The sequence below is a fragment of the Scleropages formosus genome, chromosome 23, assembly GCF_900964775.1.
Source record: "Scleropages formosus chromosome 23, fSclFor1.1, whole genome shotgun sequence".
Lineage (NCBI taxonomy): Eukaryota > Metazoa > Chordata > Actinopteri > Osteoglossiformes > Osteoglossidae > Scleropages > Scleropages formosus.
The window spans coordinates 21,859,503-21,887,459 of NC_041828.1; the positions used below are offsets into that span (position 1 = coordinate 21,859,503).

Sequence of the window (27,957 nt, forward strand, 5' to 3'; positions counted from 1 at the left end):
ACATATCGAAGCCACAACTCTGTCCTGCAGATACATTCTGCATAACAGCAGGATCCACCCCATCTCAGAACAAGCTCTGTGCAATGCCACACCCAAGCCACGGTGATATCTGGCCTGGGAAAGAGGTTTTGTCATACCAACTGTGCAGCAGCAGTCTGGCATCCTGAGTCATGGTTCCAGAGGATCAAAGAAGCACTAGTGTGCCACAACACACCTGTGTTGACAGAACTTGTCTTTACAGCTGTTTATTCGTAAAGTCAAAATGTATTTGCGGCAGCGACAGTGCATGGGCTGCAGTTGAGTATCTGAACAACAGTTCTTACAACGGACCAACAGCAAATGTTAAACAAGAGGAGAACATGAGAAGAAGCTGTACATATTTATTCAGGTGCTCCTAATGCTGGGAGGGAAACATTCAGTGTCAATTCAAGGTCAATTCAGTGATGAGTGTCCTAGGAGAGGAGGGTGCGGTGGTGCAGTGGGTTGGCCCACAGTCCTGCTCTGCGGTGGGTCTGGGGTTCAAGTCCTGCTTGGGGTGCCTTGCGACAGACTGGCGTCCTGTCCTGGGTGTGTCCCCTCCCCCTCCGGCCTTATGCCCTGTGTTACCGGGTTGGCTCCGTGACCCCATATGGGACGAGCGGTTCTGAAAATGTGTGTGTGTTCTAGGAGAGTTGTGAAACCCTAATGCTGGTGGCTCTGAGCTACCATAAAGAACTCTGAAAGGTGTGATATCACAAAGATTTCAAGACTGACTAAAAAATATATTTAAAATGTTTTTGAAAGAAGAGAAATTAAAAAATAAGCTGTACTTTCAAACCTTACTAAAACACCCATATATTTGAAATTTTTCTTGTTTTTTGTCAAATATCTGTCGTTACCTAAATGTATGGAGTTCCTATGAAAAGAGCACATGGTGAAGTAGTATATCTAGCAGTGTATGTCACCTTGGTGAGTAAGGTGTGTGGGCTGATAACACTACATAGAGTTCATTGGAAGTTGCTTTGGAGAAAAGCATCTGCTAAATAATAAACGGAAATGTAAATGTAAATGAAGACGACACAAGAGGATGAACAAGTCAGTGTTCAGCATATGTACATACATACTGTTTACACATGTCTCATTTCAAATGAAATCCAGGATAGTAACATCCAAGGGCATGTGGAGTACACCAGGGGCATCTTGGTGAATTATGTAAATCACGTGAATCATCATGTGTGGAATACAGTGAGCCACAGAAGCATCTCTCCGCGTTTCCTCTCTCCCTCACGTCCCAGGGCTCCACTGTACAGGACACTTCGCTATCTACAGGGGGCTGAGAACTGCCACTGCAAAACCCTTTAGGCGCTGCGGCGAGAAGCACAAGGGCACCTCAACAAGCAGGTCTTCATCATAAAGGCAGATATGAGAACATGCAGACTCCTGTGGGCCCTCTCTTGCCCCTGGCGCTGCAGCTGGACTGAACTCCTCTGGTTATTTTCATGATAAAGAACACCATAAAAGCAACAAGATGTCCACCCGTGGAAAAAAATCGCGCCTTTCAGGTCTCTCGTATCCACCTAGTGGCGCTTTACTTTACTGCGCCTCTTTTCACCCCTCTTTCAACGAACGAAGTCAACCTGCCTCGCGCGTCACGGGACCGAGCCAGCGTGGTGTGATGAGCCTCGCGTGCCGCTGCGCGCCCGCAGACGTGGCACATGGCAAATTTTAATGAGACGCTAATTTTAGCGCCGTCCACATCTGTACGAAACACACACCGCCCGGCAGAGCGCGACACTGCACTTTTCTTGCGCAATCTTGCTCAAGCCTCAACTGGAAATGACTGAAGTGCCACGTGAAGCAAAAACACGCGGAATGTCCTCCTCAGCTACGGCTGGTCCTGGTAAGTGGAAAGTTCGTGAACAGGGTCCTCTCCCGTCTCTCTCTTTTTCCTTGAAAGTGAATTGTTTCCTTTTATATCAATATTTTCTTCATACTGCCACGTCCAGCAAGGCACTCGAGTGTGAGCACGTGGTCTAAGGCAGAACCTGTAGCGAAGCGCAGCTCCATGTCAACGATTCAATGTGGACATGAAAGAGGGTTCGGCGGAATCCGTCTCGTTCGAGCCCACCAGTGATCTCTTCTTCATGTATTGTATTCATATGGAAATGTGTTCATAGCGTGTACTCCAGAGCCCTCATCCACTCTTAGCAAACGTGTAGCTCCGAAGGAAATAAATTCCATCATGAATCGTTAACATCGCAGCGGGGGTCTCGCACCCAGTTACTGTTCCGGCAATACATATGCACTGTAACTCCACGAGAGCTCTGCATATTTGATAAGTTCAATATATGATAAGTTCCATCAGTGATTTTCACTGTTATTTTTTCTTCTCTCACACACACTGTACACACTGTGTATGTCACTTTGAAAACTATACTGCTGTACGCCTACGTACAGTTTGTCGAACCATCCAGTTCACTCTTTGGCCAGACGAGAAACTGTGGCTCCAGAATAATGACATATAAGCCTTGAAAAAAGCACTCTTATTTTATATATGTTTCTGTCGATGTCGATTTACATACACACACAACGTAAACAATAAGTAATTGTTCGAAGAGAAAAGCAGGTAATACGAATAAATACGAGCGAACAATATGAGCCCCACGGACCATCTTCTCGGGAAAAAAAGCCCATCGGATGACACGCGAGTGTAAAGGTCTGCGGACGAAACAGCTAAGAAAAAAAAATTAGCACACAAGTATGTTCGCCGGCAGACTCGCGAGGATCAAGGTGCGGCGCGCGCTCTTACGTGCACGCGGCGAGTCCATGCTGTCGCTGGGAGTCGCGAGGGGCCTCGCGAGCTGAAGAGTGTTCAGGACCGCGGACAGATCCCCACTGCCAGGGGGTTCAGCATCAACAGCAGTAGCAACAACAACGACAATAATAATAATAATAATAATAATAATAATAATAATAATAATATATGACTTCCAAAGAACAGATTGAAATTGTCCGATATCCTGCGCTCCTAACCGCGCCGTATAAGTCATGTTTACTCCGCCTCCCCGCACCCCGCCTGCCCGCCCGCCCCAGTCTCTCTCTCTCTTTCTCGCTTCCTCTCTCCACCGACAGTTTACGCACTCATCAATAATGGATGGAGCGGCTCGCGCGCTGCCACCGGAGCTGATCGCGACTCATTAACAATGCAGCGCGTCCCCGCTTTGGTCCAGAAGGGAATGCGCACTGTAGTGACTTTCATGGAAGACGCTGGAAAACAACAGCTGTCCAGCACCGATCTGAGGACACAACGCGTTTACATCAAACACCCTGCATGAGATATATTTTTCTAATTACTGAGTTTATATCAAGGGGGGGGGGGGCGTGGTGGTGCAGTGGGTTGGACCGGGTCCTGCTCTCCAGTGGGTCTGGGGTTCAAGTCCCGCTTGGGGTGACTTGCAATGGACTGGTGTCCCGTCCTGGGTGTGTCCCCTCCCCCTCCAGCCTTATGCCTTGTGTTGCCGGGTTAGGCTCTGGCTCCCTGTGACCCCCTATGGGACAAGCGGTTCAGAAAATGTGTGTGTGAATTAACTAGGTTTAAAAACCATTTTGTGTGTGTGTGTGTGTGTGTGTGTGTGTGTGTGTGTGTGTGTGTGTGTGTGTGCGTGAGCTCCTGAGACTTGGAGTACAGCTTGGTGGAATTACCGGACTCTGTGAAGGTCTTAGGTTCGAATCCCACTCCTGCTGTAGTACCCTTGAACAAGGCACTAAGCCTGAGTTACTATAAAAATACCCTGCTACACAGAAGGATAAACCACGGTAAAACTACTGATCTAACATGACAAGTCACCTCGGACAAAGGTGACTAAGAAATGTCATGAAGAAAGCAAGCTCTCCAGTGCCTTGACATAAAACGAAGGACTCTTTTCAAGCATTTCTGGTTCCTGAATAAAATCTTTCAGAAGACATATGAATCCATCATTGCTGGAAGTGCTCAGATGATCAGATGGTGTGGTTGGCTGCAGGCTGGTTCTGGTCCAGTCCGGAGGCACATTGCATTATACCGTACAGCTTTAGCTTTTCACTTTGCAGTCCAGTGAGAATTGCCACTATGGACATCAAGCAGTTTTACAAGTTGGTCCCAAAGTGAGATGCTGACTTTTTTTATTGACTTGTTTCCTAACCATTCAGGTTTACTCATTCGTTGCAATACTGGGGTGTCACACACTGCCTGGTATTGGGGAACCAGAAAAATTGGCAATAGTCCTCAGGAGCATGCTAGACACTAGACTTGCTTCAACACTGTATTGTCATGTCATGTCCTCTCCCCTTGTTAGGGTTGGGGTTAGAATTTGTACATATAACTGCTTTATTGTGATAGTACCTTGGATCATGGTACTCACCCTGAACTGCTCTAGTAAAAACATTGAGCTGCAGAAACGGATCAAATGTGTTTGGTTGTTTTGGACAAAAGTTAATTTAGGCAGCATATTAATAACAGTAACAATGCCTGACAGTTTATTGCAAAATACAGTATGATGAACTTGGTATTGGCAACATTGGCATGATTGTCTAGGAGGAGCAAAGTGTGCGCAGGAGCTACAGGGATCAGCGGTCGCTTGTGGCACTATAATAATGCAATAAAAGCAGAAAATATGCCATTCCCTGTCATACAGCTGGATGTCTACAGAGCTCTCTAAGACATTTTACATGCTTTTGCCACATGTAAATTAGCAACTATTAAGGGAAATGAATGCTGTTGAACTTGCTCAGGAAATGTTGTAGCCTGCCCTTTTTTTAAATCTCTTAGTCCCTTGCAGGTTGTGATGTATAACAGCTCCAGCGACTGTGACAAATAACTGAAATATTGATGCTGTTTCACAGAACAGGATCTGCGTCTCACCAGCATGCTCTTTCTGAGGAGAGAAAATGCAAATGTACTTTCCTGGTACTTGCCAGCGAGCAAAGTGTGACATTTAACACAACCCTGTGAGAACCTGGTGCACAGTGCTCTCTGAGAAGGATCTCAGTGCCTACACGCACACACTTTCATCTGTAGATGTGCGTTCCAGTGTGTCCCTCACACGTGGCATCCCTGCCAAACTTTGACACCCCGTGAACAAGCTGCTGAAACACGTCTCGTTCTGTCCCTGTTCACACTGAATGGCGGCACCGCCAAATGCACTAAAGTCAGACGGGCATCTCCTCTATAAGTGTGGAGCAAAGAAATCATGTCCTTCACTGGACAGAAACACTAATGTCTAATTATTTATCTGATGCTTTTCCCCAAACTGACTTACACTCTTAAACTCCTGAAAACACTGATTCATCCATCTAAACACAGGGTCATTTTTAACTGTATCAATAGAGGGTAAGTACCTCGATCTAGGTACTACAGCAGCAAGGGGGTCCTGACTGTGCCCCCTGCTGCCCCATAGACTCTGTCCCTGCTGCCCCATGCTGTTTGTTACCCAAGTGGAACGAGTCAGGGGGTGGAGGTATAACTGAATATCTCCAATGAATACTATCGCTAATATTTTTTGGTCTCCCCAGTTCTTCTAGCTAACATTTTAGTTTGTATTACAATATTGAGATGCCAAAACAGGAACATTTTAAATGCTGTTGTAGAACAAGGGGAATATTTGCACTGTTCTTCAGTAAATGCTGGTGTGTGTATTGTGCACTGGGAACACCAAGAATGGACTTCTCTGGACTGTTCGTCTGCCCTGGACATTGACCTTGCTGTGTACGTCATCAGACCAGCAGACACATGACCCACCTGGGGCTGAAAGAGAATCTCGTCACCCTGCACCGCTGGCGGGGAACCCGATCTGTGCCCAGCAGGACCACAAGAGGCTTGGTGCCCCTCTCACACGGTACCCACCTGGAGACACATGGTTCCTCGCTATATCTCTGCACCAGAAAGAACACCCTGATTCCCACACACTTCATGCAGAAAGCCTGAGGATAAGCTCAAACGAAGGCCACAGCATAGTTCCTGATATACAGTCTGTACGGTGTGTACGGTGTGTATTTGGTGGTATTTAATGCTGTGCTGCGAGGAAACGGACACACTAGTCTGCCACTGTTAGTACCATGTGGGGCTGCAGAAATGGCGAGACTGTTCTATCACCAGCACATACAGTAACTCGAGCTCCACTGTGGTCTGGGAAGTCTGTTGCAACTGCGGCAAGGACTGTCACTCTCGATTGGGCCTTCACAGTCATGGCCGGCGATGCAAACCACCGTGAAGTGGACAAAACCAAGGTGCAATTCCATGGTCTTTCTCGACTGATGGATGCCAATGACTGTGGTCCGGGAAGGCCAGCTGACACACTTGGCACCTTGGTCCCCGACATGGTCCAGTCCAGCGTGACCAAGGAGCATAGCACTTTCTTTTATGTTTCCCCAAAGCGAATGACAGCCATTCACTATCCCACAATGCCCTCTGTAAGTGTGACCATTCACCCGTTTCAGGTACGATCAACAACATATCTGGGAATTACTGCAGGTGCTAAAAATACACATATTCAGAAGCATCATCTCAACAAGAGCATGGCTGCTGCTGCACATCCTAAGAAGACAGTTAAAACTCAATTAAAAAACACACCCATGAGCTACTGCAAACACACAGATGTTATTCTCTTTCACAGTGTGCCATTTTTCATGTATCTGGTCCATCATTATTAGTACCACTTCTACTTATGCAGTCCAGATTTCCACACATCTAGTTTGTGACAATCAGCCCAGGCCAACAATATCTGGTCCATTGTGATAAACAAAGGCACATTTGACAATAGCAAACTGCAGCGTAAGAGAAACTGTGTATCACACTGTATTGTGGGAACCATGTACCCACTTTCTCATCTATGGTCTGGGACACTACAGTTTTTTTTATTTTTTCCCTTATGACATTAGGCATCATTTAGTGTGATTCTGAGATGAACTTGGAATGGCCTTGAAATGAATTGGAAGATGAATTTTAACGGGACCTTCCAATCTTGTGTGTTTTCTGACTGGTCCAGGACCAGTGATAGCACCAGCTGTGGACTGTCAATATGACTGTGGGGGGTACTATGGCCAAACGCTCTGTATTACATGTATGACACCGCAGTACACATACAGCGCTCTTCTCATTCAAGACAGCCCCCTGCCACTGATCATCCCGCCCCCCATGAGTTTGGCAGAGCCTGGTGTCGGGGCTGTGACACTGTCCCTGCTGGTGCACTCCAGTCCCCACTGTTCCACATATTGTTTTCACCTGCCCCTTTACACTATTTCTAGAATTTATTTGCTGACACCATCATGCCACTAATGTGCTTCTTCAGGTCTCAGGTATGATGATCAATGTTCTCCTTCTTCTAGCTGCTTTACGGTAACTTTTGGTATATTTGCGCTGCAGAGCACAGTACAAGCAGACGAAAACACACACAGGCAAAGCAACATCATACATAAGGACATCCCAGCTAACACACAGCCTTCCTCCACATCACCTTCAATATGACATGGAGCATTTTAGATGAACAAGACAATATTTTACTCTAAGGATCCCAAAGTGCATGTTAGCGGCTTTCCTCTGTGGTCTAAATATACGGTACAATGCATACCAAACACACAGGTAGCCACACAAATTTAGAGTAGGGGAACGTGGATGTAAATGCTGTGGGGGTGTTCTCATGGATGCAAACATTAGCTGGGATGTGCAGCATAGCCCAGAGAAGGTGAAGAGAAGTGATGCTGACCACTTTGTCCTCCTGTTGAGAGTCCAAGGAGTGCATGTGCAGCAGGAAAAAAGGGGCAGAGACGAAAAGGCATGAATGAGATTAGCGCAGACGTATACGTACAACAGGTTATCACACAATACACAGTGTACAGTGCTGATGTTGGGCTGAACTCGAGCAATCAGCGCAGCACTCAAAGGAGTAAAAAAGAGCGAGATCAAGCAGAACGGCATTGTGGGGGCAGCAGTCAGAGAGCAGCTCCAATTGAGCAACATCGTTAGAGAGTGGCTCCCTCACATGGTCACCTGAAGGAAGCGCATGAGAAAACAGCTTCTCAAGGGCAATCACAGTTGGCAGAGCTGAAGCTGCCCGAGGTGGTGATGCAGACACAGTGCCTCCCTCATTTATGGAGATACATACAACACACGATGCAACAATTCATGTCTAAACTGAGTTTTGAAGTTTAAACTGTGTTCAGATTTGAAGCATATGGTTTGCTGCTGCTCTTGCTTCTCTTAAGGCCTTAAGCCAGGTCTGTGTGACGTTCCCTATGGGAGTCGGGGAGGGGGTACAGTGAGTACCTTATTGGAGCGCAGAGCCACGCGTCCCCCGCACCGTGCGCAGAACTTAGTTTGGCAATAAGAACAGGCGTGTCCGCAGCCATCGGCGAACTTGGTTTTGTGGCAGATGCCGCAGGTGGGAGTGTCTCCCTTCTGCTCCTGTGTGCGCTGGGCCTCCTCCCCGAGCTTCTTCACCTGGTCCTTGTACATCTCAAACTGCTGGTGCAGTTTCCTGCAGGTGGCATGACAGCCTCAGTGGCACACACACAGACACACGTGTTCACATACATACAAAATATACCCAGACAGACACAATGACATTCAACCCCCCCCCCCCCCCCCCCACACACACACACACACACACACACAATAGCACATACACACTCACCTGCTTACACACAAATGCACAAATCTACCGTTTTCAGAATAACAATAAAACACACACACACAATAGCTCATACACACTTACACTCACCTGCTTACGTGCAAAAAAATGTACAAATCTACTGTTACTCTTTTCAGAATAACAACAATAAAACACACACAAACACACACAAATGAATAAGGAAGCAATCTTAGGGACACAAATACGGCTTCTCTAATGGAAACAGCAGTGAGAAGTGACATACACCTGAAAAGGGGACGGCACTAGTAACACACACCCACACACTCCTACATAGCAGTGATAAGGCATTTCATACACAGTACAAATAAAACTGAATGACAGCCAAAAATAATAAGGAACTAGTTTGTGTAATGTATGTAACACACATGATGTATCATGGATCAGAAACAATTAACAAAAGTAAGGAAACTGACAAGTTCAACCCTTTGGTGTCAGCCAATATTGTCATGGTGTTAATAAATAGAAATAAAAAACGGAAACCCTAGGAACAAAGTAGTATATGTACAGTACTGTTATATAAAGTATAGTATACTTTTCATTTGGCCTCTGGCTCTGGCATAGAGTGCAACCCAAGCCTTTGGTTGAGCAGCTGCAAATGTTTTGTGTATTTATGAATGGATGTCTCACAACACCAGCAGTACAGCAGCATCTAGCAAGTTCCTTGTCATTCGTGATTATTTCCTTTGCCTTCCTCTGTAGAGAGCTGCAACACTAATTTATGGATTAACTGATTGCAGGCCCCCACAGCTGAGCTTCCAGGTGTCCAGCAGCACCTCCGTCACATCTCTCGTTTCTGCTCCTCTCAGCATGGCGCCCCAGTCAATATGTGGCCCTGCACACCTCCATGTCATCAGCTCTGTATTCACTGGGCAAATATTTTTCAGTGTTTTGGGGCAATTATGAAAAGGCTCTAAAAGGTGGGCTTGTCGTTGTCCTCAGTGATCAAATTCCATTAAGAGACCTAGAGACGGGTGTGAGACGGAAAGAGGTCCAGCAATGGCAGCCCATTGACAACATGCTGTTTCTGCTTTGTCATGTCCTGCAGCAGCGCTTTGATATTCATTAATGACATCATTTATGAGGCTGTGTGAGTGGTGCTCATGAGGAAATGAGCATCGACCACAGTGATCAGTGGCACATCATCAGACCGAGTGTCAGGAGGTTCGAATGCTTTTCATTTCACTGCTTCCCTCCATTTATCAAAGTGAGCAGAAGTCCCACAAATGATCCAGACCTTTAACTAATAGTGTATGTCAGGCTCTGCCTTATACATGTTTACTACCTGTTGGACCACCATCCTCACCTAGCTTTTGGACACTTCAGGAGTAAGTGCATAGCTTTTAGCATAGTGGTCAGAGCTGCTGCCTTTGGACCCAAAGGTTATAGATTTCAGTCTCACCGCCAGCTGTAGAACCCTTGAGGAAGGTACTTACCCTAAATTACTCCAGTAAAATGACCCAGTTGTATAAGTGGGTAAATAACTGTAAATACATTCACATTATAAGTCGCTTTGAAGAAAAGCATCAGCTCAATATGTGTATGTAAGACTTTTCTGACCCCATGACATTCTTAACGACTACTTTAGTGAGAGTATGGGGGTGCAGTGGCGCAGTGGGTTGGACCACAGTCTTGCTCTCTGGTGGGTCTGGGGTTCAAGTCCCGCTTGGGGTGCCTTGTGACAGACTGGTGTCCCGTCCTGGGTGTGTTCCCTCCCCCTCTGGTCTTACGCCCTGTGTTGCCGGGTAGGCTCCGGTTCCCTGTGACCCTGTATGGGACGAGCGGTGCTGAAAGTGTGTGTGTGTGTGTACTTTAGTGAGGAACGAAGACATTGTTCTTGCACTTTCACCAGATTCAGTGAACAAGAATAAATATGAGTGAACATGGAGGAGCACTAAAAAGATCTGCCATGGGTTCCCAAACACACTTGTTCATGTGTTAATTCTTCATGTTCACCCTTATATTTAGTTTATAGTTTTAGTTAGGCTCACCTCCACTCACAATGTTGGCTCTGGAACCAAACCCCTCGATAGGTGGTGGTCTCTCTCCTACTCAGGAGTTGCACAGGGTGAGAGGCACCGGGCTGGTGTGGGAATACTCACAAGCCTCTGACTGGCTGTTGTACAGTTGGAGTATGTCCCAGTGGACGAGAGGGTTACCTCAAAGTGACTTAAGGTCGCAGAGAGGAAAACTCGCACTGTTGTGTGTGCTTATGCACCAAACAGCAGTTTAGAGTATTCAATCTTCTTGGAGAGAGTGGGTGGGGTTCTGGACAGGGCCCCATCTACAGACTCCATAGTCATGCTGGGGGACTTCAACGCTCACGTTGACAATGACTGGGAAATCTGGAGTGGGGTGATTGGGAAGAACGGCTTGCCTGATCTAAACCCAAATGGTGAAATGTTATTGGACTTCTGCACTAGTCATGGTTTGTCCATAACTAACACCATTGTCGAACACAAGGAGGCTGTAACACCGAGGCTGCCGAGGAGGGGGGCGGAGACGGGGACAAGGGAGCCACTAATTACTACCGCTATTTCTTCCCCCGGGCTCAACAGTGAAGGCGAGCGATGGAGGAGGAGAGCACGAGCGAGAGAATGAACACGACCCCAAACACGAGCCCGATCACGCCCTCATCAAGACCCTGACCTTGAGCCTGTGGATGACACCGACAAGACTGAGTCAAATCCCCTTTCCCATCCGTTCCCGGTTCCCCCTTTCCCCCCCTTGCCTCCTCACTGACAACTGAGTGAATAAAACACGCCAACAGGTGAGCACTGCACCTACTGTCTGGCTTCGTCTATTGCAGAGGCTTATAAGTGTACTTGGTACCAGAGCTCCTTGGGCCAAAGGTCAATAATTGACTTTGTAGTTGTTTCATCTGACTTGAGGTCACATGTTCTGGACACTCCAGTGAAGAGAGGTGCTCAGCTGTCAACCGATCACCATCTGCTGGGGAGTTGGATCACATGGGATGGACAGACCTGGTAAACCTGAGCGTTTAGTGAGGGTGTGCTCGGAACAACTGTCAGAGGACCCTATCTGGAATGATTTTAACTCCCACCTCTGTGAGAACTTTTCGCAGGTCCTGGAGGAGGGAGGGGACATGGAGTCTGAATGGACCCTGTTCAAAACCTCCATTGTGGAAGCAAACAGGCGCAGCTGTGGCCAAAAGCTTATGGGTGCCAGTCACAGCAGCAACCCAAAAACCTTTTGGTGGACACCGGTGGTGACAGAAGCAGTCAAGCTGAAGAAGGAGGCTTTTAGGGACTGGTTGGCTCTGAGGACTCCTGACTAGCAGATAGGTACCATCAGGCAAAAAGTCGGCTGTGGTTGCAGAAGCAAAATCCAGAGCATGGGAAGAGTTTGGAGAGGTCACAGAAAATTACTTTCGGTCAGCCTCAAAGAGGTTCTGGAGAACCATCTGGCAGCTCCGGAGGGGTCGGAGGAGCTTCACTCAAGCTGTGCTCAGTAAAGATGGAGAAACTCTGACCTCAAATGAGGACATTGTCGGGAGGTGGAAGGAGCACTTTGAGGAACTCGTAAACAAGAGACATGTGCCTCCCTAACAGGAGTCAGGGCCCGAGGCTTCTGGGGTATCAGAGTCCATTTCCCTGAAGGAAGACACTGAAGTAGGTGGAAAGCTCCTCAGTGGCAAAGCACCAGGGGTGGATGAGATTCACCCAGAACTACTTACTGCTCTGGATGTTGTGGGGCTGTCATGGCTGACATGCCTCTGCAATGTTGCATGGACTTTGGGGACAGTGCCTTTGGATAGGTAAACTGGGGTGGTGGTCCCTATCTTTAAGAAAGGGGACTGGAGAATGTGTGCCAACTATCGGGGTATCACACTTCTCAGCCTCCTTGGGAAAGTCTATGCCAGGGTACTAGAAAGGAGGCTCTGGCCGATAGTTGAACGTCTGATTCAACAGGAACAATGCAGATTCCTTCCTGGTTGTGGAACAGTGGACCAGCTTTCACACTCTCAGTGCCACGCCCACACCTCGAGCCGACACGGAACACCTGGGGCGCAACGCAGACTGGGGCATAAAAGGCTGCGTCAGACCAGCAGCTGATGCGGAAACTTGTTCAGCATTCTCATTTGCAACTTCCTAGCTAATTCCTGTTCCCGAACGCCTTCCCTGATCCCGTCCCTTGTTCCCACGATCCTGTACCTCTTTATGATCATCGACCTCTTGCCTGTGTACCGACCTCGCCTTTTGGATTCTCCCTGTTACGACGTTCGCACCTCGAAGACCCATCGCCTGTTCTCTGACCTCCTCTCTTGGATTTCCCCGAATACTCCACGTACACTGCTCTGCACTTGGGTCTGCCGCTTCCTTCCAGACCCAGCCATGACAGAAGGTTCCGCCTTGAATACGGACCCAGCGGAGATGAACCGTCTACAGGCGGAGTTGGGCTCTCGCGAAGCCCGCTTGGCCGGTATGGAACAGACGCTCCACAACCTCATCACCTCCTACAACCAGGTGGTAAGCGTGCTAAATACGTCGCGGGCGCTCACACAGCCCATTGAGAAATGCGCAGCCGGTCTTGCAGCACCTGACTCGTCGAACGCAACTCCAGCTCTCTCACGCGGTTTCCACTTGTCTCCCCCGACCGGCTTTGACGGGACCCCAGCGCAATGTGAAGGTTTCTTGTTTCAGTGTGAACTCGTTTTTTCCAGTATGCCCCTTGTTTACAGCACTGAGCTATGTCCATAGAAGGCTCAGAATCTGCCCTATAGGTGCCAGTTCCTCCTGAGTATCAGGACCTTGCTGAGGTTTTTAGCAAAAGACACGCATCCGAGCTACCACCGCATCGCCCGTGGGACTGTGCAATTGATCTCCTGCCAGGTACCACACCTCCTCGTAGTCGCATTTATCCTTTGTCCAGACCCGAGCAATTAGCCCTCCAGACCTATATCACCAAAGCTTTAGAAACAGGAATCATATGGCCATCCACGTCACCCACGTCTGCCCAGTTTTTCTTCATCGAAAAGAAAGATGGGGGGCTATGCCCCTGTATTGACTATCGGGGGCTGAATAGCATTTGCGTGAAATACCCACACCCTCTGCCTTTGATCACAGCTGCCCTTGAGAACATCCAGCAGGCGCAATGGTTCACGAAGCTAGACCTGAGAAGTGCATACAATTTAGTCCATATCCAGGAGGGTGACGAATGGAAGACTGCTTTCAGTACCACCCTGGGTCATTACGAATACCTGGTTATGCCTTTTGGTCTTGCGAACGCACCCAGTGTCTTTCAGACATTTGTAAATCATGTGCTCGGGGACATGATCAACAATGGCGTCCTGGTATATCTTGACGATATCCTGATTTATTCTGATACGTTGGCCAGGCATGTACTGACAGTCCGACAGGTGCTCCAGAGACTGTTGCAAAACAGATTATATGTGAAGTTGGAGAAGTGTGAATTCCACAAGCAGCAAGTCTCCTTCTTGGGGTTCATACTCACCCGAGATGGCATTGCTATGGATCCTGGTAAGGTCCAGACCATCCAGCAATGGACTCGCCCGACCACCACTAAGGCTCTCCAGCGATTTTTGGGGTTCTCCAATTTTTACCGCCGGTTCATCAGGAACTTCAGCATGATCGTCGCACCACTGACAGCGCTTACAGCGAGTAAAACCCCTCGTCTCCCGTGGAACCAAGAAGCCCAACGAGCCTTCGAGACCCTCAAACACAAGTTTTCTACAGCCCCCATCCTGCATCAACCCGACCCAGAGTTGCCATTCGTGGTTGAGGTGGATGCCTCAGAGTCAGGGGTAGGCGCTGTTCTTTCACAGAGGCAAGGTAAGCCCGTGAAATTATATCCTTGTGCATTTTTTTCCAGGAAACTGTCTGATGCCGAACGAAACTACGACATATGGAATAGAGAGCTGCTAGCAATCAAGTTAGCCCTAGAAGAGTGGAGACATTGGCTGGAAGGGGCACAACACCTTTTTTTGGTACTAACTGATCATAGGAATTTACAATATCTGCAGACAGCACGGCGTCTCAATACACGTCAGGCCAGGTGGGCGCTGTTCTTTTCTCGATTCAACTTTACTGTCATTTACAGACCAGGTCCAAAAAACATCAAAGCGGTCGCCCTTTCCCGGCTTCATGACGAAACGCAGGAGAAACAGGAACCAGACTACATTCTGCCCAGATCCTGCTTTGTGGCACCTGTTCAGTGGGACTTCACCCAGGACCTGGCCCAAGCACAACAAGCAGACCCCAAACCACCAGGTAAACCTTCCGGAAAACAATACGTTCCCCCAGGTCTGAGAACCACACTCCTACAATGGGCCCATGACCATCCAGCCGTGGGGCACCCAGGGTTTGGGAAGACACAGGCAAGAATACAGCAGCTCTACTGGTGGCCATCCCTCCAAGAGGATGTACAGGACTACATCAGGGCGTGTCCAGTCTGTGCTCAGTCCAAGGCTTCAAATCAGAGTCCGGCGGGGCTCCTGGAACCCCTGCCAGTACCCAACCGTCCCTGGACGCACCTAGCATTAGACTTCTTGGTGGACCTCCCTCTGTCCGAGGGTAAGACCTCCATATTGACGGTAATCGATCGATTTTCCAAGGGCTGTCGCTTGATTCCTCTGCCCAAGCTCCCCTCCGCCTTGGAGACCGCAGAGTTGCTGTTTCATCATGTATTCTGGCTCTACAGTATACCCGAAGACATAGTGTCCGACCGGGGTCCTCAGTTCACATCGTGGGTCTGGAGGGCTTTTTGGAAAAAACTCGGAGTCACGGTGAGTGTGACATCGGGATACCACCCTCAAGCCAATGGGCAGGTAGAACGGCTACAGCAAGATATTGGTCGGTACCTCAGAAGCTACTGTCTTGAACACCCAACTCAGTGGGTTCGATATCTTCCATGGGCAGAATATGCCCACAATACGCTCACCCATACTTCTACAGGTGTCTCCCTGTTCCAGTGCATCCTAGGGTACCAGCCGCCGCTGTTCCCATGGCAACCGGGATCCAGCGACGTGCCAGCTGTGGACTCTTGGTACCGGACCAGCAGCGAGGTATGGGCAGCTGTCAGACGACACCACCTTGAATCGCAAAACCGTATCAAGCATCAAGCAGATCTACATCAGCGGCACCTCTCCCTCACACCAGGACAGAGGGTATGGCTATCAACCCGAGGTCTCCAAGGACCCTACATGTCAAAGAAACTCAGCCCAAGGTACATAGGACCCTTTAAGATTACCCGCAAAGTAACCCCGGTCTCGTATCGCCTGCAACTGCCCCAACACCTGCGTACATATCCAACGTTCCACGTGTCCTTCCTCAAGCCCTTGACCACCTCACTACACCAGCCAGCTACCGCGCCTCCAGCTCCAATACTGCTGCCCGACGGTGGCGCACTCGCTTATGCTGTACAGGCACTCCTGGATTCCCGACGCCGTGGAGGGGTCCTTCAGTATCTGGTAGATTGGGAAGGATACAGGCCTGAGGAACGTTGCTGGGTGGCAGCATGAGACATCCTAGATCCGAGCCTCATCGCCGACTTCCACAGGAGTCATCCGGATCGGCCCGCACCCCGGCCTCGAGGCCATCCCCCTGGTCGCCCTCGGGTGTTCGGGGCCGCTCCTTGGGGGGGGTACTGCCACGCCCACACCTCCGAGCCGACACGGAACACCTGGGACGCAACGCAGACTGGGGCATAAAAGGCTGCGTCAGACCAGCAGCTGATGCGGAACCTTGTTCAACATTCTCATTTGCGACTTCCTAGCTAATTCCTGTTCCCGAACGCCTTCCCCGATCCCGTCCCTTGTTCCCACAATCCTGTACCTCTTTATGATCATCGACCTCTTGCCTGTGTACCGACCTCGCCTTTTGGATTCTTCCTGTTACGACGTTCGCACCTCGAAGACCCATCGCCTGTTCTCTGACCTCCTCTCTTGGATTTCCCCGAATACTCCACGTACACTGCTCTGCACTTGGGTCCGCCGCTTCCTTCCAGACCCAGCCATGACACTCAGAGATAATTGAGGGGGCATGGGAGTTTGCTAATCTAATCTACATGTGTTTTGTGGACTTGCAGAAGACCTACTGTGTTCCCCAAGAAATTCTGTGGGAGGTGCTTCAGGAGTATGGGGTGCTGGGGCCACTGCTGCGGGCCATTCAGACTCTGTACACACGAAGTGGGAGCTGTGTCCACATACTCAGCATTACATAAAGCTCTGCCAAGGTTGTGCCTTGTCCCTATTCTAGTTTGTAATTTTTATGGACGGGATATCAAGGCACAGCCGAGGTCAGGAGGGCCTTCTATGTGGGAGCCAGAAGGTGATGTATTTGCTTTTTGCAGATGATGTTGTCCTTTTGGCACTGTCACATGGATGCCTCCAGCATGCACTAGAACGGTTTGCAGCTGAGTGTGAAGCAGTTGGTATGAGGATCAGAATCTCCAAGTCTGAGTCCATGGTTCTCTCACAGAAAAGGATGGCATGCCCCCTTCAGGAAAGGGGAGAGAATTTGCCCCAGGTGGAGGAGTTCAAGTATCTTGGGATCATGTTCACGAGTGAGGGGAGAAGGGAGTGTAAGATCAGCTGCAGACTGGGAGCAGAGGCAGCAGTAATGCGGTTGCTGTACTGGACTGCAGTGGTGAAGAGGGAGACAAATATTTACTGGTCGGTCTACATCCCTACCCTTACCTATGGTCATGAACTCTGGGTAATGACTGAAAGAATAAGATCGTGGATACAAGCAGCTGAAATGAGTTTTCTCCGCAGGGTGTTGGGACTCAATCTCCGTGACATGGTGAGGAGTTGGGACATCCGGGAGGAACTCAGAGTATAGCCACTACTCTCTGCATTGAGAGGACGCAGTTGAGGTGGTTCGGGCATCTGGTAAGGATGCCCCCAGGGCACCTCCCTTTGAAGGTATACCAGGCACAGCCAACTGGGACGAGGCCCCGAGGTCAGCCCAGGACCTGCTGGAGAGATTATATCTCCCAGTTGGCCTGGGAGCGGCTGGGGATCCCCCAAGTTCAGCTGGAGGAAGTTGCGAGGGACAGGGATGTCTGGGCTTTTCTGCTCTCCTTATTGCCACCAAAAATGGATGGATGCTAGATAACAATTTGTTTAATGATTGAAAAGCTTAAATGTAGCTGCTCATGTGATGTGAACAGGTTCATACTGTATAATAGTATGTGACACACTGACTGTACTCGAGAATCACATGTCTGCATCCATATATCCATATATGCATATCCTTCTGTTGATATGATGCACTTTCTGTACTGTCCTCTGAGATGCACGTCGCTTTGGAGAGAAATGTCTGCTCAATGAGTCAATCTCAGTGTCATGTCTAATATTACATACAGTACTGTAGTGTCTATTTCTGGCTTAAATCAATCATTATTTTGCAGATAGCTTTGGTTCTGTAACATCAGAACAACAAAGTAATCAGGGTCACACAATGCTGAGTACAGTGGATTGGGATGGTGGCCATGGTTCGAGCCACAGCAGCAACACAGTTCAAACACAGGAGAGCTTGTGTGCTCCAGCACTCTACTTACGTCTCTGGCTCCTTCTCTGGCGAGGATTTTTGCTGGGGCTGCAGAACGTTATTTACCAGCTCAGTGATCCCACTAAAGGGAAACCACCTGTTCAAACAAGCACACATGGCTAAGAAACGACAGGTGACGCCTCCCAGAGCCACATCTCCTTTCATGTTAGCCAATGACAGGAAAGGGAGCAGTGTCACTGGTGAGCTCACAGGCAGCGCTGTCAGCGAGACGAGCGCTCTGCAATGGTGATCGCGTGATTGCGCTCCACTGGACTCCCGCAAGTAGCAGCAGGGACTAGAATCACATAAAGGAGGCAAAAAGCACAGAAGGGACACAATGGGAAAGAGAACAAGAGATACAAAGCAGGGAGGCTGAAGCCTGAGGGGGGTGGAGGGCCATGACAAGTTACACAGGGGTCCTGTAGACAGTCAGGGCTTGTTTGTGTGTGTCTCTGTGTGTGCGTGTTTATGCGGCCGTATGTGTGTATGTGTGCTTTTGTGTATGTATGTGTATGTGCATGTGCGCGCTGCACAGGCTTCACACAGCGCTCCTATAGGCATGTTCCGAAGCAGGCGATGGCACAGCTGCCTCGGGGAATCGGAACTGGACACTACAGGAAGCACAGGGCACAAAATGGCAGGAAGAGGAATCCAAGCCCAGAGCACTCTGGGTAATGTGTTACTTACTGTGGTGCCTGAGGCTTTTGTTCCTCCTTGTCCCTAGAAAGACAGGTTTGCACACAGAAGGTGAAGGTGTGAAGAAGAACTCCAACTGAAGGTAAGCGGCATGCAGACAGACACAGCACAGTATGAAAAGAGACCCAATGGAAAGAAGAGAGGAAGAAGACAATACACAGAAATGAGGAGGAAGGGATTCACACATTTCAGTGTCTCCTCGCCTCCGATAGACTCAGCTATCAACTACTTTTCAAGAATCTCCATCAGAGTCTCTCGGTAAGGGAAGAAGCAGAGAAAGGGAAACACGTAGACCCGCGCACACACACACACGTACACACACACACACACACACACAGAGGCACACAAACACATCACTGAAAGTTTTTGTGGTGTGTGAGTAAGCTGATAAAGCACCAGGTGTGTGTTCACTGCAAGGTTCACGAGGGACAGTCCAGGCTTTCATCTCCTCCACTTCTGCAATGTGGAAGAGGGCAGCAAATGGGAGGAGTTCCGTACAAACTGGTGCTGCATACTGAACAAATGGGGGGCCTTTGGAGCTCCTCTGCACATGCTGACTACTGTGACCATGCAGAGGGCGATGAAGCGCAGTGTGTCCAAAGATGCCTGCTGCACAGTGGTGGTCTTGGGCACCTTCTCTGCTGCCACTACTACATGAAGCACAGTGCCAAAAATGAGTGAAACCCCTGAGTGTGATTTTGACTGATGACACAACTGAAGATGGCAAGTCACTGTAAGAAATGATGCGGTGGCACAACCTTCCATCTGAGACACCCCCCCCCCCCCCCCCCCCAGCTGCTCAGTAGCTCCTCTGACTGGACATTCCATGCAGCTGTACCTGGTGCAGCAGGTCACCAGTTCTAATGACCCTTGGAAGCTCTAATAAGATTAGAGCCCTTTTTGGCCAATGAGCTGTCAGGCTCTAAGTCACTGACCCTGATGCCCAATTTAGCTTTGCAGGCAAAGATCGGCTCACTCAGGTCAGTCTAAATATTGCCCCAGAGACACAGTACATGTGGCATATGCATGGTTTGAAGGGCAGGGCCCTGTCTGGGCAAGGAGCAGTGGATGTGACCAGGCACTGCGTCAAGGCAGACAGGAAACCCAGGGACACCGAGAACACGCATCACAGAGGGAATCATAAACTGCACACCTCATCATACACACAGTGCCGTGTGTGAGAGATCTGCAGAGGAATAAATCATGGTCCAGCTGTGTCTTCGGACAGACTGCAATAACACAATAACACACCTGTGCCACACACACACACACACACACACACACACACACACACACACACATACATTGTATCTCTCCCAGGTGGATTTCAGGGCTGCTGACACTGGGAGGTGTAACCTGTGAGTGGTGCTGTGGGCAGTTCAGCCAGGTGTGGCTTCACACAACACCGAAATCATGCCATCATTATCATTATCATTATCATTACCATTATCATTATCATTATCATTACTGTGCTGTGCACAGTCACCCAACACAGCAGATGAGCAGATTGCTCTCAAACCAGGCTATATGATACTACTACTACTATTACTACTACTACTACTAATAATAATAATAATAATAATAATAATAATAATATGCTTTCTACTGGTGAGCCAGCCAGAGTGGCTTCCACTGTATGTATCAGATGTTAGTAATCAGCAAGTAGTGTAGCTCCCACATGCTGCACTGGCACCCCTGAGCACAGTATTTACCCTGCGGCAATACAGTAAAAAGCACTGAAACCCCATACTACACACAGATGTGACCCTGTGTGCAACCGCAACCCCCAATGTGAGCTAAAGTGCTCCATGTAAAGTTTTTCTATGGGTTAATATGTCCCACAGAATGAAAGCTCAATGTGCAACGATTTGGCAAAAAGTCCAGTCCATGCACCACAGTACAGTAGGGAGCCTCAAGCTGCAGCTCCGTGTGTGTGCAGTGTGTGTGTGGTAGCAGGGCTCAGGGAACAGTGGCTAAACCAGCTTTGGGTGCAGAGCCTGTCCATAAGGCTACTAAGTAATCCAAGGCGTTGAGTTAATGGCATCAGGACAATAATTAGATTTAGGAGGCATCTCAAAGAGCAGAACCAAGCGACGCCACACCACGTGGACAGAAATGACACACCTATGACTCCTGGATGGCAGTAAGGCACAAGAAAGCAGGTGTGTGTCCCCAGGAACAAGCAAGGCAGACACTCAGCATTGAGAAATCCGGTCTTATCAAGGGCACAGGGTGGTGGAACTAGTAAGTAAAACCACCGTGGACCTGTTTGATATAAACCCAAGTTCCAGACAGGTTTCTGCAGGAGGATGGTACCTCTGGCCAGCTGTGGACAGATGAGGCAGATGTTAGTGGGTGAGTGAGGTGACAGAGGAGTACCACACTGAGCACTCATCCCGCTGCCATTTCCCCTTCCAGCACTTTCTTTTTCATGTTCCATAGGTCAGATCTTCACCACTGCTGTTCCCTCACTTACAAACTGTGTTGGGGCCTAGAGTTGGTTCCTTGCTCAACGTCTCTATGTGGACTGTGACACAGAGCGGGTGAGGGGATCCTCGTCGCTTCTATAATTCTGTTTTCTTCTAATTCTCTATGTGGCTGCAGGTTTAGTGTGTGCCAGCAAAAATGGTGCTCTTGGACTCAATAACTGTAAATCATGCTGGAGAAAAGTATCTGCTAAATGAAGACACGAAATGTAAATTTCAACAGCTTGGACAGGGTGGGAGGTAACAGCTGGAGTTTCCCAACAGAAACAGAGCTAGACTGTCTCCTCCCATCCAGCAGACTGAGGATGGTGAGGGGGAAGACAGCCATTCTCTGTGGTGAGTCGGGATGCCTTGTGCACTTGCCTAGGCATTCTGCGTCCCCTGGGAGAAGTACTGACGATATGGTGCAAATAAGAAAGCCCAATAAGTGGATGGAGCAACAGCAGCATGTTGGTGGTCAGCTGCAGCTGCTGGTTGCCTTCTTTCACCCAGCACATCACGCAAAAGTTACCAGTACCCAATATAAGCATGATAATAAGAAATATAGGGATAAATATAAGATTTTTTTTGTTTTTACCCAAGTAAGTTGTATGTTATTTACCTTTAACCACAACTGTACATCAACTTGGAGCCAGAGCTATTACACGGAAATGGAGGATGACAGAGAGACAGCACTTCACTGATCACTCAAATCTGGTAGATATAGAGCCTTAGGATCATCTACACCTTGTTCACCTTCCCTTTAATTCTTGTCCACCTTCTCCACTCTTGTGAAAAACACAGTGCATTTACTGTTCATCATTGCTGTTTGTCAGCGCTTCGAACGACACCTTGGTGCAAAATGTGAGTTGATATGCCTGCTCTCTTTATGACAGAAATATACACTGAAGACTTTTCAAAGAAGTTTGTATCATCAAAATGTTTAATCATTTGAAAATGAAGGCGCGGAGCTGCTGTATAGATTCTGTACAAACAATGTGAGAACCTAAAGTGTCCAGTCAGTATGGCTGTACTCGGTCAGCCCTGTCTCCAACCCTCTTAGCTTCACCCAGCTCTTCACATCTCCTCCCTCTTCCTCTTGCTGGCCCAGTGCCCAGAGATCCTGTTCTCACACCTCCGCAGCACACCAGTTTAGGGCAAAAGGCAGCCCAGCTCTTCAGGTCACAGCCTTCTAACCAAGAAGCTGTTGTTAAGAGAAGGACACAGCATGCACTGGGACTGCGTGCTCCTGCTCAGCTGTGGTCACTGCAGAGCTAACAGACGTCGGTCACCAGGTGGTACCTGTCATGACCTGCTGTGGCTTGGTGTGTGCAGTTTCGACTGATGGACATACTGTACACGGCAGTGTTAAACATGTCAGATCACACACACATGGACCTCGGGTGAGAGGGAACCCAGTAAGCTGCAGCTGACAGCTGGCCCCGCTCCCCCTCCCACAATCCGTCACATGCCCTCCCAGAATGCACCTGGTAAGTACACAGGAAGCCTTAAGAGCACCACCCAGTAGAGCTCCTCCACTTTTTTGGCTTAGATAGAATGCGCTAGAAATTCCTGTACTCTTGCCAGTTGCTGAAGAGCTGGACAATGCTGAACACAGGAGCTCTCAGAGCGAGTGGGGGCCAGGAGAAACCATCCTGCAGAATCAGACTGATCCAGTCAAAGACCCAGTGGAAGGAGGATGTCCTTTGATGAATGAGCAGCATGAGAACCGCAGGTGATCTTGTGGACTCTTGATTACTTTTTGGTCCAAATGCAAACAGGACTTTCTATGGGCTGGGTCTTTCTATGGGCAGCAGAGCAAATGACGCCTCCTTTGTGTGCCCAAGGATCTCCTCCCTGTCCCCTTGGCATCTCCTCTCTGTCACCATGGTGATTTGTCCACTTCCAAATGAGCACCACTGAGGGAAGCAACACGATCACTGACCGCAAACCCCTCGACCACTCAGCCAGCACCCAGCACTCACTTGACCCAACACTCCTGTCCAGCGTCTGTGCTCTCTTTTTGTTTATTTATTCATGGATTTATTTTACTTTTGACTGACTCAGTGCAGACTTTTTTACACATTGACAGCTGTGCAGCAGCTCAGTGGGACACTGTTGTCCATCTCTGAGTATGTTGCAAATGTGTTTCATGTTGATGTGGATGGAGTTACGAGGCTCAAAATCATCAACAACTGAAATATCCTCCGCTGGTACCAAGAGCTCCTCCCACTGCCATCCTCTGGAACATGAATCTCACATCTCATGTGTCCTGCATACCACATGGGTGCTTGATCCTGACCTGCTGCTCATTTCTGTCCCTTTGCAGAATGCATGTTACCTTAGTCATATGCCCAAAGGTCAGGATGGGTTGCACAGCGATACCTTGTTTGTGATGTGATTACTGGTCTGTCCAACCTGACTGGGCTCCCAGTGCTGTGTACCAGTCGCCACAGGTCTGTCCTGAGGACCCCAAGGCCTCAGCATACCTGAAGCCCTTGGTCCAGTGACCTCAAGGTGATTTGTGGTCCAAGCAGCAGGCCTGGCAACCGAAATGAATGGGTTGTACAGAGGCCCCTCAGGACTGAAGTACTAGCTTACAGGTGTAAGGTGGAAGTATTCATATACCTGGATGCTTTTACTAATGTCTGTCCATTTGTTCATTCATTCATTCGCTCGTTCATTCGTTCGTTCATTATCATTCACCACTTGCCCTAATATAGAATTGCAGTGGTCTAGAGCCTATCGCAAAAACACTGGGTTTTGAGCTAGGAGAGCTACACCCTGGACAGTCCATCACAGAGTAGCTGCACACACTAAGGTCAATTTAGAGTCACCAGTCCACCTGAAATACATGCAGTTAGACTGTGAGAACACGGTGGCACAGCGAGTAGAGCTGCTGTCTCACAGTGCCTGGGTGGTGCGAGAGAACATGGGTATGATCCCTGCTCAGTCTGTGTGGAATTTGCATGTTCTTCCTGTGCGGGTTTCCTCCGGGTGCTCTGGTTTCCTCCCACAGTCCAAAGACATGATGTTCAGGTTCCCCCATAGTATGTGAGTGACACAAAGAGAGTGTGTTTCACTGATGTGTGGATGAGTAACCCATCGTAAGTAGTATATCTAGCAGTGTAAGTCACCTTGGTGAATAAGGTGTGTGGGCTAGTAACACTCCATTGTATCAATTGTAAGTTGCTTCAGAGAAAAGTGTCTGCTAAGTGAATAACTGTAAATGTGAGAGGAAACCCACATGAACAGGGGGAGAATATGTAAACTACACAGATACTGAGCTGGATTCAAATCCATGTCTAAACCCACATCTGATGTGCTGTCTCTCACTAAATGTATTTCCTGCCCTCTCCCCTCCCAAACAGATGGACAAATGCACAACAGCTGACACTATTGACAAGAGATGTAACCTTGTTGAAAAGTTGGGCCTATCATGGGTCTCTAACCTCCTAGTTGAAATTAACCATCGTGCTATAGTATGGTATGTTGTCAAGGTACAATACTTGTTTTGAAGTACAGTGTTGCCTGCAGTTGGGAAAGCAGTATTTACGTAATTTTTCTTTCAAAAAACCTAATTTTTGCAAAAATTACTGTTCCATGCATTTTCCATTGCTATGGAAGCTCACACACTTCACCATGACATGAGCAGAAGTGTGTTCAGTTTGTGTGGCCCAGGCCCAGCCACAGGGGGCGTGGCAGCAGAATGACTGTCAATTAGGAACATGTCACACTTCATTTGGTCCCTCACTGGATGCTTTGCTCAGTGATACAATGGGCCAGCAGGTGGCACAGCAGTTAGAGCTTCATCAGGGCCCTCCCTCACTACACTGCCTGCTGGGGAGACTCAGGAAGACATGAACATCAGGCCTGTGTCCAGTGACAGCTCCTTGGTGACAGGCAGAGCAAGAGAATGCTATAACTACCCCCTCAAGTGAAGACCCCCTCTCCCTGGACCCAAACTCCACACTTGAACAGTACACCACCCTCGAGTGTGACCCCTAGCGGTCAGTCTCGAACAGCATCATTGAGACACTACCAGTCACCAAGACAAACAGAAGGTTTCCATGTACATATACCATGAAGACACATGTTCTTAATATTGTTAGCATCTCACGTGGAAGATGATTCTGACTGACAGTTTCACTCTTATGTACAGTGTGGTGTTTTACCACAGCATATGAGATAAAGTTCCGGAAACACACAACAATGAAACAGTGGGGGTCTCAAACCCCCTTAACTATTATGGAACTGAAGATTGAAGATAAACAAGGGACAAAAACACAGTTTAGTTCTATTAAAAGTAACATAAAAAATTTTATTTACAAAAGTAAACATCACATTATATTTTATTTTTTTATATAAATGCAGATTCGGTAAGGAAGTGTAGTACATACTGCACCACCCGCCACATGACACATCTATTATTCTGTCTTTTTTTTGTAATATTATGTTGTTTTTTGTTAAAAAAGAACATTTTATTCACATATAACCAGATGAGTGTGTCAGGAAAATGATAACAGATGATGATTAACCTGGAGCCTTACATATCAAATACGAACAAATGAATGTGCGCGCGCGCGCACACACACACACATACACACACACACAGACACACACACACAATTTTCTGGAGCAGCAAGTTAGAAAAAAATACAGAGACTGAATGAAATTCTAAAAATATACAGAATTGTATGAAAGAGCTGCTTTAACTACAGAACAATCACGATGTGAATTTAAAGCCCCACAATAAAGTGTAACTGGGAGGTTTGTGGCTGAATTCAGTACACAGCATGGCATCTATCAGATTCATTTTAACCTTTAAAGCAAAAGTACTTCCCCCAGAATGAGGGCTTTAATTCTTCTGAAGGCAGCTGCAGAACAAAGACTTAATGAGGAGAAGTGTGAGTGAGAGAGGAAGCGGCCACATGATGTGCTGATGTATGGCTTGGTAGCACCATCATGGCCTCCAAACACTGCATAGGTTCAGTTTTTTTAACTTTTCATTAAAAGCAAGGAAAAACTGGGATTATAAAGACAAAAATGTACAGGTCTATGCATGTAGTAAGACTTCACTCATTTATTTTTGTTAATCACTTGTCAAGATAAGCATGGGGTGCATGGACATGACACCAGTCCATCGCAGGGTTGAAGCAAGACTTCCTTCAGATTTTTGTGTGCTGCTTGTCACAAATGTGTGCGAATGTGCTGGTCTTTCTGTGACAGAGAGAAACTCCTCTGTCTCTGTTCACATTTGCACCAGACTTTCTGAAGAAGGACAGAAGACACAAACTCTTTGTGTCCAAAGCCTGTGACTGATCTCTTGTGGGGCTCCTCGACATATACGCTTGCCCACAGTGTCACTGCAGCTCAGGGTTTCCCTTTAACCATACTCACAATAAACACAATGTATTCTACTTTATAATATACTGTATCAGCAACCATAACTGGAGACAAAGTTGAGACAGACCTGAGTGGTTACAGATGCAAACTCGTGACCGAATGGAATGACAAGGAAGGGGACTTGTACTTAACCCCAGCTGCTTCACTAACAAATAAAAAAGACTGTAGTGTGAAATATATATTTCAAAACATCTTTAAATGACCAAAAAAGGGCAAGAAAAAAAATTTCACAAAACCAGCGATGTGGTTTAGATAAGCAACTTGAGGAAAGTGCACAAAATCGGGGTGATGTCAGGGTTCAGGAGCTGACCTTATGACCTGCAGTAACTCTGCCATCTCTGACGAACGCACTCCACCTCCTTCTCCTTGGTGGTCCTACTTGCAGGAGGTCCAAAATCAAAAGTTCATAAATTCTCTTTTCTGCCTCCAACTATCTTTGACCCTCAGAGTTCCTCTCAAAATTCAAGTCTCAAAGCCATATCTTTCAGAGCCACTTTTCTGATCTCTTGACTGCTCCTTAAACTCACGTCACACCCATCTGTGAGGATCACCTCTGTACTTCCTATAGGTTACATGTGCAGCTACTGTGAAATGTGTGATGGTGAAAAGGGTGCTGTTGGACACACTGACTGTGCTTTCACAATGCACTGCATGTGTCTAAAGCTCTTTGTGTGTGGCTGATTCACTCTGTTTACGTTAAGCTCTACGACACTTTGGAGAAAAACGTCTGTTAAATGAATCAGTGTAGCTGTAAGTGAAGTTTACTGAAGCCCAGTTTCTGAGCCCCCACAGATCCTCACACAGAAGACACTCAGTACTGCCAGCTTCTCAGTGCCAGGACCACCACCACCCCTCCCCAATGCAGCAGGACACCTGTCACACTCATGATGTGCTGGCATAGCCTTTAGCTGAAGATGCCAACATTAGTGCCAATGAAGAGAAACATATTCACAGAGAGCACCTTTATATGTGTTTGCTATATTAGGTGTGATAAAATACTGTTACATGATGTACCAGCAGACGACCAAACAATAGCATCCATAGTAATAATTATTTTTTCAAATATTCCTGAGAGTAATTTCAAAATAGTAAAACATAAATAAAAATGAAAAATCTGAAGTGATCTGGATCACAGGCATACCAGGTGCTGCGTGGTATCTTACTCAAAAGACTTCAATTTCTGTTTAGACTAGTAGG

General features: G+C 47.9%; 1 protein-coding gene across 2 annotated transcripts in view; it reads right to left on the reverse strand.

Annotated features, from left to right (window-relative positions):
• Positions 1-27,957, reverse strand: part of rims2b (regulating synaptic membrane exocytosis 2b) — a 149,810-nt gene that overhangs the window by 118,508 nt on the left and 3,345 nt on the right. For both annotated transcript variants that reach the window (XM_018741460.2, XM_029248076.1), the window contains exons 2-3: positions 8,279-8,489; positions 7,719-7,730 (exon numbers count right to left, since the gene is read on the reverse strand). In XM_018741460.2, the coding sequence (XP_018596976.2) occupies positions 7,719-7,730; positions 8,279-8,489 (223 nt within the window). The remainder of the gene's footprint in view (positions 1-7,718; positions 7,731-8,278; positions 8,490-27,957) is intronic.